This window comes from Salmo salar, chromosome 20 (assembly GCF_965601325.2).
Source record: "Salmo salar chromosome 20, fSalSal1, whole genome shotgun sequence".
NCBI lineage: Eukaryota > Metazoa > Chordata > Actinopteri > Salmoniformes > Salmonidae > Salmo > Salmo salar.
In genome coordinates this window covers 37745001-37757661 of record NC_138310.1, presented here as the reverse complement: position 1 = coordinate 37757661, position 12661 = coordinate 37745001, and the positions used below count along the sequence as shown (strand labels likewise).

The 12661-nt window shown below is 45.5% G+C and overlaps 1 protein-coding gene across 1 annotated transcript in view; it reads right to left on the bottom strand.

The window, feature by feature from the left end:
• LOC106580555 (phosphoglucomutase-like protein 5) overlaps positions 1-12661 on the bottom strand; it is a 42006-nt gene that overhangs the window by 1617 nt on the left and 27728 nt on the right. Inside the window, exons 8-10 of the mRNA XM_014161740.3 lie at positions 5617-5752; positions 4969-5152; positions 606-743 (exon numbers count right to left, since the gene is read on the bottom strand). Of these exons, the coding sequence (XP_014017215.1) occupies positions 606-743; positions 4969-5152; positions 5617-5752 (458 nt within the window). The remainder of the gene's footprint in view (positions 1-605; positions 744-4968; positions 5153-5616; positions 5753-12661) is intronic.

Genomic DNA, 12661 nt, shown 5'->3' with positions numbered 1-12661 from the left:
TTTGTGAGAGAATGTTTACATGGAACTGATCAATCTAATCAAGGCCAGCGGTGTTTCATCATAACCGATCACTGATAACTAAGCCTTGGCATCAAAACAGCACACACCTCTATACTGACTAATACTGTGAACCACAATATGATACTGATTAATACTGTGGCATGGTTAAAGTACACTACCAGTCAAACACAATATGGCCACACCAACAGCAATAGAAGACGCTCACTCCAAAGTCTACCGAGCTGCTAAAACTATGTCATGTCATGTCACCATGTCACATGTGGTTCAGACACCCAGTTGGAGGTGGATTGTGTTATAGGATAATGTTGCATGCAACCACTGTGAACCAAACCCTTTTGTTGACAATGTCCTTGTGGTTGAATAATATATCAAATGGATCAATGAAATGTAGAATGTTTTGTTGATCCTCTCCTTAGTTTATGGGCCTGAAAGTTCATACAAGGAAACAATGATGACACACACACACACACACACACACACACACACACACACACACACACACACACACACACACACACACACACACACACACACACACGTAGTGTACTAGTACCTATCAGAATGGATTCCAGTGTACTCCTTACCTGAGTTTCTCTGTTATGTCTCTCAGGGTCTCTCTCGTAGCTCTCTGCGTAGATCCGGACTGTGGCCCCGGCCCCTCCCCCACTCCCACTCAGACGGAAGACCAGACGGGATGCATCTGTGAAGACGATCCGTAGACCCTGTATGCAGACAGAGCAGAGACAGTGAGACAGGTATGCAGACAGAACAGAGATAGTGAGACAGGTATGCAGACAGAACAGAGACAGTGATACAGGTATGCAGACAGAGCAGAGACAGTGAGACAGGTATGCAGACAGAGAAGAGACAGTGAGACAGGTATGCAGACAGAACAGAGATAGTGAGACAGGTATGCAGACAGAGAAGAGACAGTGAGACAGGTATGCAGACAGACATGAGGCAGTGAGACAGGTATACAGACAGACCAGAGACAGTGAGACAGGTACACAGACAGACCAGAGACAGCGAGACAGGTACGCAGACAGAACAGAGATAGTGAGACAGGTATGCAGACAGACCAGAGACAGTGAGACAGGTATGCAGACAGACCAGAGACAGTAAGACAGGTATGCAGACAGACCAGAGACAGTGAGACAGGTATGCAGACAGACCAGAGACAGTGAGATTGGTATGCAGACAGACCAGAGACAGTGAGACAGGTATGCAGACAGACCAGAGACAGTAAGACAGGTATACAGACAGACCAGAGGCAGTGAGACAGGTATGCAGGCAGACCAGAGACAGTGAGACAGGTATGCAGACAGACACGAGACAGTGAGACAGGTATGCGGACAGACCAGAGACAGTGAGACAGGTATGCAGACAGACCAGAGACAGTGAGACAGGTATCCAGACAGACCAGAGACAGTGAGACAGGTATGCAGACAGACACGAGGCAGTGAGACAGGTATGCAGACATACAAGAGACAGTGAGACAGGTATGCAGACAGACCAGACACAGTAAGACAGGTATGCAGACAGACCAGAGGCAGTGAGAGAAACTGACTAGAGGCATTGAGACAGGTATGCAGACAGACCAGAGGCAGTGAGACTGGTATGCAGACAGACCAGAGGCAGTGAGAAGAACTGACTAGAGGCATTGAGACAGGTATTTAGACAGACCAGAGGCAGTGAGACAGATAGACAGAAATACTAGCGGCAGTGAGACAGGTAGACAGAAATACTAGCGGCAGTGAGACAGGTAGAAAGACAGACCAGAGACAGTGAGACAGGTAGAAAGACAGACCAGAGGCAGTGAGACATGTAGACAGAAATACTAGCGGCAGTGAGACAGGTAGAAAGACAGACCAGAGACAGTGAGACAGGTAGAAAGACAGACCAGAGACAGTGAGACAACTAGACAGAAATACTAGCAGCAGTGAGACAGGTAGACAGAAATACTAGCGGCAGTGAGACAGGTAGAAAGACAGACCAGAGACAGTGAGACAACTAGACAGAAATACTAGCAGCAGTGAGACAGGTAGACAGAAATACTAGCGGCAGTGAGACATGTAGAAAGACAGACCAGAGGCAGTGAGACAGGTAGACAGAAATACTAGCGGCAGTGAGACAGGTAGACAGAATTACTAGTGGCAGTGAGACAAGTAGAAAGACAGACAGGTAGACAGACTGACCAGAGACAGGTAGAAAGACAGACCAGAGGCAGTGAGACAGGTAGAAAGACAGACCAGAGGCAGTGAGACAGGTAGAAAGACAGACCAGAGACAGTGAGACAGGTAGAAATACAGACCAGAGGCAGTGAGACAGAGTAGTCAGTGTTGTTAATGCAGTATCAACTGACGTCCCCTAGATGCCACTGTAGTCATATGCGTGTGTGTGTGTGTGTGTGTGTGTGTGTGTGTGTGTGTGTGTGTGTGTGTGTGTGTGTGTGTGTGTGTGTGTGTGTGTGTGTGTGTGTGTGTGTGTGTGTGTGTGTGTGTGTGTGTGTGTGTGTGTGTGTGTGTGTGTGTGTGTGTGTTGTGTGTGTGCATTTAATATGTTTACCTACAGAACATCCCTGTATGTCTATATGTAGGTGTTTGAGTCAGAGAGAGAGGGGGTCACTGTACAGTAGTATGTGTGTAGTCTTTCCCTGTCGGAACAATTCAGTAGCAGGCTACAGAGGCAACCTAGGCATAGCTCTGTAAAGCCTCTCTCAACTTGTCATCACAGCCAGTCTGTCTGTGTGTGTGTGTGTGTATCTGTGAGCATGTGTCTCTGTTTATAAATGGGACGGCAGGTAGCCTAGTGGTTAAGAATGTTAGGCCAATAACTGAAAGGTTGCTAGTTCAAATCCCTGAGCCAACTAGGTGAAAAATATGTTGATGTACCCTTGAGCAAGGCACTTACGGTAAATTCCGGACTATAAGCCGCAACTTTTTTACCACGCTTCAATGACGCGGCTAATATATGGATTTTTCCCGCTTTGAATTTTTTTTTATCCAAAAAACATTCTGTGACGTGCTCAGTTTTTTGGCGGCATGAAGCTTTCATTAGACCAATGAAATTGCCGAACGGGTTAAGGTCAAACAACTTTTTTGTTTACTGTTTAGATTAAATCGAGCGCTCTCAAACTTCCCATGATTCTGATTACAGTAGTCATTTTGTCACCCTCGTCATGGCAAAGACACAGAGAAATGCATATGATGCAGCTTTCAAGTTGAAGGCGATTGATCTGGCTGTTGGAAAAGGAAATAGAGCTGCTGCACGGGAGCTTGGTCTTAATGAGTCGATGATAAGACGTTGGAAACAGCAGCGTGATGAATTGACTCAGTGCAAAAAGATAACTAAAGCTTACTACTAATTTTTTATTTTTTGTTACAAGCCGTTTTTCGTTAAAGCCTGTGTAAAGTTCATTTGTTTCAATGTACCGGTAGGCACCTGCGGCTTATAGACATGTGCGCCTTATTTATGTTCAAAATAAAAAACATTTTTTAATTCAGTGGGTGCGGCTTATATTCAGGTGTGCTTAATAGTCCGGAAATTACGGTAACCCTCATTTATTCTGTAAGTCGTTCTGGATAAGAGTGTCTGCTAAATGAATATATGGAGTGTGTATGCATACAACAGACAGCGCATCCCCCTCTCACAGGCAGAGTGGAGAGACGACAGCTGACACAACACTGTGGAATGTCCTGTACATACACAGAGGAGTAGGTTTACTAGTGAGGGAGAAGCTGTCACACCTTTTGGTGAGTGACTAACTAGCTGTAACCGCTGTGGAGCTGGCCGAGAGGTCTGATCCGGCTACTGTGACAGGCCCGATTGGGAGGGTGACTGACTAAAACCAAACCACGCACCATCTCTTATGACATCATGCATTCCAGGCCAAGACACCTGACACCAGTGGGATTTACGTGTGGGGGTGTAGTATGAGCTGAAAAGTGTCGACGCCAGGAGATATTCCAGGGTTTGTGGGGAGGAGGGTGTGTGTGTGTGTGTGTTTACATTTCCCAACAGTAGACTGTGTAACACTCATCATCTTTACGGACGCTAACACACTCTGACTCATCAGTCTTTACACCAATCACAATAAAGACCCAACCGAGACATTTCTGCCTCCAACAATGAGATTAAAGTCCCCAGACTAAACCAAGTCTACCAATCACAATAAAGGCCAAGCCAAAACATCATACATTAGCCACTGTGACATCGCTGCTCTATACATCACTTGTTCCTAAACCTTTTAGCCCTGTGACCCACCTAAAGCTTTGGGAGTCTTCTCATGACTCAACATGTCAGCAGAACCAATGCCATAGACTCGATTGTGACTAGCATGTCACCTCTCACCCATCGGGAAACAGTGAAGTAAGCATTGCAGAGATGTGTTTACCGTCAACAGCAGGCCAACTGTTCCTAAGCAACAGGTTGTACATCACACCATTATTACACTACTGTTCCTCTGCCTGTCCTGTTTCTGTCTTTTACTAAAGCAAAGCAGGGCTCTGCTGTGTGTGTGTGTGTGTGTGTGTGTGTGTGTGTGTGTGTGTGTGTGTGTGTGTGTGTGTGTGTGTGTGTGTGTGTGTGTGTGTGTGTGTGTGTGTGTGTGTGTGTGTGTGTGTGTGTGTGTGTGTGTGTGTGTGTGTCTGCACACTGGCTGAGGAGGAGGGTTAGAGACAGCCATGCCCAAACATGGAACCTCAGCCTGAACACATGGCTACCTGGGTGGTCTGGGGCAGAGAGGGGTAGGAGGATACAAGTAGAGATGGATAGAGAGAAGAGGAATATGTGCTGACTTTCAGATGGTATTTAATCGGCTAATAAAGTCAACAGTTATATGGACCTCATCATAGACAACCCCCCCCCCCCCCATCTTGCCCCCCCTCTCATCTCCTCCTCTCCCCCTCTCATCTCCTCCTCTAAGAGCCATGTTTTAGTTATACAGACCTGGTTGCGGACCACGGTTCCGTCCACAGGGTCGATGTACTCAAAGTTATCAGCCCGCTCCACACAGTAGACATTAGTCCCCACAGCAAACTTCTGGGTTAGAAAGGCCTTGTCTGTGATCACCCCCTCCAAGTCTCTCATCAGGTAGAATGCAGCTCTGGGGTCCACGCCTTCATAGTCAAACCTGGGAACACACACACAGGTGTGAACACATGGGCGCACACATACACACACAAGCATGAATGTGGCATAAAGACACACTCCTAGAAACCACAAGCATAGAGACAAACAGAGAGAAGCATCCCCGTCTATTCAAGTCTATTAGATAAGGACATGACATCTTCAATGTGTCGTTCTATGTTCACTACACATGTATTGCAATCCACTGATTGATTTATTGGTTGATTGGTTGATTAATGTTGATTGATGTATTGGTTGTTTCAGTGATTGATTGATTGTTTGATCGGTTGATTGGTTGATTGAGTGCTTGATTGATTTATTGATTGGTTGAGTGATTGAATTATTGATTGGTTGAGTGATTGATTTATTGATTGGTTGAGTGATTGATTGAATTATTGATTGGTTGGTTGGTTGGTTGGTTGAGTGATTGATTGATTGGTTGATTGATTGATTGCATAGCAGAGTGACCTGCAGAAGTAGTTGCGTCCGAGCTTGGCCCAGTGGTCCTTGACGATTTCCTCCACGCCCTGTTTCCTGACAGCCATGATGGACAGCCACACCAGCACCGACCACAGACCATCCTTCTCACGGATGTGGTCTGAACCTGAACAAGAGACACAAGGGGACACAAGTTTGCCCAGGAAACCATAAACCTTTATAACCATGTTATAACCCTGTTTTAAACCTTCATAACCCTGACATAGACATATGGAGCAGAGTGGGATGATAGACTAACATGGGATATTTAGAAAGGGATGTTATCCTGGAGGATAACAAGATGAGGCTAGGTCTATTTCATAGGCATTTTAACAGACATTCTAACAGGCATTCTAACAGGCATTCTGACAGGCATTCTGACAAGACCTCTTCAGTTCAACTCTGAGCCATAAAATTGAACAGCCGCTAGTTTTATCTGACTCTCACACAAACACTGAATGCCTCTCCTGGGTGGCTGATGGCTATGCGTAGATATCCACACCAAGGTTGTGGGTTTGATTTTCGTATGTCCACATGTGCTGAATGTATGTGTTATATTTGTACATTTGATTCATTTAGCAGACAGTCTTATCTAGTAAGTGTTAAGCAAGGTATTTGGATAGTAGGGTCAACAATATACTGAGTATACCAAACGTTAGGAACACCTTTTTTAAATGTTATATTTCACCTTTATTTAACCAGGTAGGCTAGTTGAGAACAACTTCTCATTTACAACTGCGACCTGGCCAAGATAAAGCACAGCAGTGCGTCACAAACAACAACACAGAGTTACACATGGAATAAACAAACGTACAGTCAATAATACAGTCTAAGTGTAAAAATGAGGTAGGATAAGGGAGGTAGGGCAATAAATAGGCCATAGTGGCGAAATAATTACAATATAGCAATTAAACACTGGAATGATAGATGTGCAGAAGATGAATGTGCATGTAGAGATACTGGGGTGCAAAGGAGCAAAATAAATAAAATAAATAACTGTATGGGGATGAGGTAGTTGGGTGGGCTATGTACAGGTGCAGTGATCTGTGAGCTGCTCTGACAGCTGGTGCTTAAAGCTAGTGAGGGAGATATGAGTCTCCAGCTTCAGTGATTTTTGCAGTTCGTTCCAGTCATTGGCAGCAGAGAACTGTAAGGAAAGGCGGCCAACGAGGAATTGGCTTTGGGGGTGACCAATGAAATATATCTGCTGAAACGTGTGCTACGGGTGGGTGCTGCTATGGTGACCAGTGAGCTGAGATAAGGCGGGCTTTACCTAGCAAAGACTTATAGATGACCTGGAGCTAGTGGGTTTGGCGACGAATATGAAGCGAGGGCCAGCCAACGAGAGCATACAGGTCACAGTGGTGGGTGGTATATGGGGCTTTGGTGACAAAACAGAAGGCACTGTGATAGACTGCATCCAATTTGCTGAGTAGAGTGTTGGAGGCTATTTTGTAAATGACATCACCGAAGTCAAGGATCGGTAGGATAGTCAGTTTTACGAGGGTATGTTTGGCAGCATGAGTGAAGGATGCTTTATTGCGAAATAGGACGCCGATTCTAGAATTAATTTTGGATTGGAGATGCTTAATGTGAGTCTGGAAGGAGAGTTTACAGTCTCACCAGACACCTAGGTATTTGTAGTTGTCCACATATTCTAAGTCAGAACCGTCCAGAGTAGTGATGCTGGACAGGCGTACAGGTGTGGGCAGCGATCGGTTGAAGAGCATGCATTTAGTTTAACTTGCAAGAGCAGTTGGTGGCCACGGAAGGAGAGTTGTATGGCACTGAAGCTCGTCTGGAGGTTAGTTAACATAGTGTCCAAAGAAGGGCCAGAAGTATACAGAATGGTGTCGTCTGCGTAGAGGTGGATCAGAGAATCACCAGCAGCAAGAGCGACATCATTGATGTATACAGAGAAGAGAGTCGGCCTGAGAATTGAACCCTGTGGCACCCCCATAGACTGCCAGAGGTTCGGACAACAGGCCCTCCGATTTGACACACTGAACTCTATCTGAGAAATAGTTGGTGAACAAGGCGAGGCAGTCTTTTGAGAAACCAAGGCTGTTGAGTCTGCCGATAAGAATGTGGTGATTGACAGAGTTGAAAGCCTTGGCCAGGTCGATGACTACAGCTGCACAGTATTGTCTCTTAACGATGGCGGTTATGATATTGTTTAGGACCTTGAGCATGGCTGAGGTGCACCCATGACCAGCTCGGAAACCAGATAGCACAGCAGAGAAGGTACAGTGGGATTCAAAATAGTCGGTGATCTGTTTGTTACCTTGGCTTTCGAAGACCTTAGAAAGGCAGGGTAGGGTAGATATAGGTCTGTAGCAGTTTGGGTCTAGAGTGTCTCCCCCTTTGAAGAGGGGGATGACCGTGGCAGCTTTCCAATCTTTGGGGATCTCAGACGATACGAAAGAGAGGTTGATCAGTCTAGTAATAGGGGTTGCAACAATTTCGGTGGATAATTTTAGAAAGAGAGAGTCCAGATTGTCTAGCCTGATGTCTGTCTGATTTGTAGGGGTCCAGATTTTGCAGCCCTTTCAGAACATCAGCTATCTGGATTTGGGTGAAGGAAAAATGGGGGGAGTCTTGGGAAAGTTGTGGGGGGTGCAGGGCTGTTGACCGGGGTAGGGGTAGCCAGGTGGAAAGCATGGCCAGCCGTAGAAAAATGCTTATTGAAATTCTCAATTATCGTGGATTTATCGTTGGTGACAGTGTTTCCTAGCCTCAGTGCAGTGGGCAGCTGGGACAAGGTGCTCTTATTCTCCATGGACTTTACAGGTGTCCCAGAACTTTTTGGAGTTTGTACTACTGGATGCAAATTTCTGTTTGAAAAAGCTAGCCTTTGTTTTCCTAACTGCCTGTGTATATTGGTTCCTAACTTCCCTGAAAAGTTGCATATCACGGGGGCTATTCAATGCTAATGCAATACGCCACAGGATGTTTTTGTGCTGGTCAAGGGCAGCACAAGGGCAGTCAAGGGCAGTTCACTCCAGGTCTGGAGTGAACCAAGGGCTATATCTGTTCCTGGTTCTAAATTGTTTGAATGGGGCATGCTTATTTAAGATGGTGAGGAAAGCACTTTTAACGAATAACCAGGCATCCTCTGCTGACGGAATGAGGTCAATATCCTTCCAGAATACCCGGGCCAGGTCGATTAGAAACGCCTGCTCGCTGAAGTGTTTTAGGGAGCGTTTGACAGTGATGAGGGGTGGTCGTTTGACCGCAGACCCATTACAGACGCAGGCAATGAGGCAGTGATCGCTGAGATCCTGGTTGAAGACAGCAGAGGTGTATTTGGAGGGCAGGTTGGTCAGGATGATATCTATGAGGGTGCCCGTGTTTATGGATTTTGGGTTGTACCTGGTAGGTTCATTGATAATTTGTTTGAGATTGAGGGCATCAAGCTTAGATTGTAGGACGGCCGGGGTGTTAAGCATGTCCCAATTTAGGTCACCTAACAGCACGAGCTCTGAAGATAGATGGGGGGCAATCAATTCACATATGGTGTCCACGGCACAGCTGCAGGCAGAAGGTGGTCTATAGCAAGCGGCAACAGTGAGAGACTTGTTTTTGGAAAGGTGGGTTTTTAAAAGTAGAAGCTCGAATTGTTTGGCCACAGACCTGGATAGTAAGACAGAACTCTGCAGGCTATCTCTGCAGTAGATTGCAACTCCGCCCCCGTTAGCAATTCTATCTTGTCAGAAAATGTTAAAGTTAGGGATGAAATGTAAGGATTTTTGGTGGTCTTCCTAAGCCAGGATTCAGACACGGCTAGGACATCCGGGTTGGCAGAGTGTGCTAAAGCAGTGAATAAAACAAAGTTAGGGAGGAGGCTTCTAATGTTAGCATGCATGAAACCAAGGCTTTTACGGTTACAGAGGTCAACAAATGAGAGCGCCTGGGGAATGGGAGTGGAGCTAGACACTGCAGGGCCTAGATTAACCTCTACATCACCAGAGGAGCAGAGGAGGAGTAGGATAAGGGTTAGCTAAGGCGTATTGAGCAAGGCTAGAGGCTCTACAGTGAAATAAGGCAATAATCACTAACCAAAACAGAAATGGACAAGGCATATTGACATTAGGGAGAGGCATGCGTAGCCGAGTGATCATAGGGGTCCAGTGAGTACGGGCTGGAGACACGGCATTTCAGACAGCTAGCGGGCCGGGGCTAGCAAGCTAGCAGTAGGGCCTTAGAGGGCCGTCGTGACGGAATTAGTCTGTTGTAGCCCCCTCGTGCGGTTACGTTGGCAGACCAGTCGTGATGGATCAGCAGGGCTCCGTGTAGTAAAAGGGCCCAGGCCAATTGACAAAATAGGTATAGTGGCAAAAGAAATTGGCCGATGGGCCTCTTCAGCTAACAGTCCGATATGCTCTAGACAAGCTAGCGGGCCACAGCTAGCAGGCTAGCAGATGGGCATTCAGGGGACGTCGAGATGGAGGAGCCAGTTGAAAAACCCCCCTCGGGCAGATTACATCAGTAGTCCAGTCGTGATGGATCGGCGGGGCTCCCTATCGGCAGTAAAAGGGGTCCAGACCAATTAGCAAAATATATATTGTAGCCCAAGGAGTGGCTGATGGACCTCTTCAGCTAGCCGGGAGATGGGCCTAGCATAGGCTAGCTCCAGGCTAGTTGGTGATTGCTTCGGGACAGAGACGTTAGCCAGGAATGGCCACTCGGATAGCAGCTAGCTAGCTGCGATGATCCAGGTGAAAAGGTTCAGAGCTTGCGGTAGGAATCCTAAGATATGGAGAAAAACAAGTCCGATATGCCCTGGTTTGAATCGCGCTGTGCAGACTGGCGAGAGTTGTCCGGGCTAAGTTTAGCTGATGACCGCTAGCAGTGGCTAACTGACTGGTAGCTAGTAGCTAGTTAGCAGCTAGTTAGCTGGCTAGCTTCTGTTGGGGGTTCCAGTTCAAAAGTAAAGAAAATAACAGATCCATACACCATTGGGTGAGGCGGATTGCAGGAGAATATGTTGAAGCTGAGGTTAAGAAAAATAGAAAAAAATATATGGAAGAAAAAATATATAGAAAGATATATACACGGGACACGACAAGACGAAGACAAAGACGTCTGACTGCTACACCATCTTGGACCTTACATTTACATTTAAGTCATTTAGCAGACGCTCTTATCCAGAGCGACTTACAAACCTTCTCATATTGGAGTTGCTACCCCCCTTTTTGCCCTTAGAACAGCCTCAATTCGATGCGGCATGGACTCTACAAGGTGTCGAAAGTGTTCCACAGAGATGCTGGCCCATGTTGACTCCAATGCTTCCCACAGTTGGCTGGATGTCCTTTGGGTGGTGGACCATTCTTGATACACACGGGAAACTGTTGAGCGTGAAAACCCCAGCAGCGTTGCAGTTCTTGACACACTCAAACCGGTGCGCCTGGCACCTACTACCATAACCCATTAAAAGGCACTTAAATCTTGTGTCTTGCCCATTCATCCTCTGAATGGCACAGCTACATAATCCATGTCTGAATTATCTCAAGGCTTAAAAACCCTCTTTAACCTGTCTCCTCCCCTTCATCTACACGGATTGAAGTGGTTTAACAAGTGACTTCAATAAGGGATCATAGCTTTCACCTGGATTCACCTGGTCAGTCTGTCATGGAAAGAGCAGCTGTTCCTAATGTTCTGTATACTAGTGTATGACATTAGCTACAGAGACCACATGCGTCAGGGAAAGAGGAGTATAACGCAGACAGACTGGTATCTCTCTAAGTGGAGAGATCAGTCTGTTCACACTGCCAATGGTCTCTAACTGGGGTGGGCTATTGTTATTCTACACTAAGGACCAGATGTAAGTGTGAGTCACAGTGTCAAGTCCACACCTGTTAGTTTTAGATGAGAATAAAAGACACACATAAAAAGCTAAGTATATGGAATAAAAAGTCTTAAAGTCTAAATCGTTCCTCACATAGTACCTTTAGATCAGAATCTTTGTCTTATTTATATAAACTTTTCTTATGCTCTGTGTTGTATTTCCTGTGTTTATGCTCCATGTTGTATTTCCTGTGTTTATGCTCTGTGTTGTATTTCCTGTTTATGCTCCATGTTGTATTTCCTGTGTTTATGCTCCATGTTGTATTTCCTGTTTATGCTCCATGTTGTATTTCTTGTGTTTATGCTCCATGTTGTATTTCCTGTGTTTATGCTCCATGTTGTATTTCCTGTGTTTATGCTCCATGTTGTATTTCTTGTGTTTATGCTCCATGTTGTATTTCCTGTGTTTATGCTCCATGTTGTATTTCCTGTGTTTATGCTCCATGTTGTATTGCCTGTGTTTATGCTCCATGTTGTATTTCCTGTGTTTATGCTCCATGTTGTATTTCCTGTGTTTATGCTCCATGTTGTATTGCCTGTGTTTATGCTCCATGTTGTATTTCCTGTGTTTATGCTCCATGTTGTATTTCCTCTGGAAACTAACAGGTGTAGACTTTGTTGTGGTAGAAATCCTTAGTAATTGTGTCCCTAGCAGATGTTGGGAAACTGACTGCTGAGTCGCCGCTACCTCTCTCCACCTCCTCTTTGTCTTTCCGATTCAATTGAAGTTAAATTTGTTGTGGACACATGCCCACCCACGCACGCACACAAACACACCCACGCAGGTCTTTACAAGCTGTCGTATAAAACTACCAGATCTAATTTTTCTGTCGTCAGATCAGAACACCAGTCCAGTCTCCATCTGCATCACATCACTCTCTATATCTCCTGACCTGAATATCTTTCAGCTGCAAGCCACCAATGTTATTCTCTGCCAATTTAAAGATAATGACCAATAATAATGTATTGGATTTATTAAGCACTTTAACGAGATCTGAAAGCTCAAATGATGTAATATGTTAAATGAATGGAGGTGAGAAAGTGAGTGTCGTACTTTATGGAGCAGAATGTACATTATGTAGAAATGATACATCAACCATGACACTGGACTCTATGGATTTCAATTAGAATGGACAAAAAAAGCGGAATAATGTTCATAATGTGACATGAATGAAAGCTCCAGCCAACA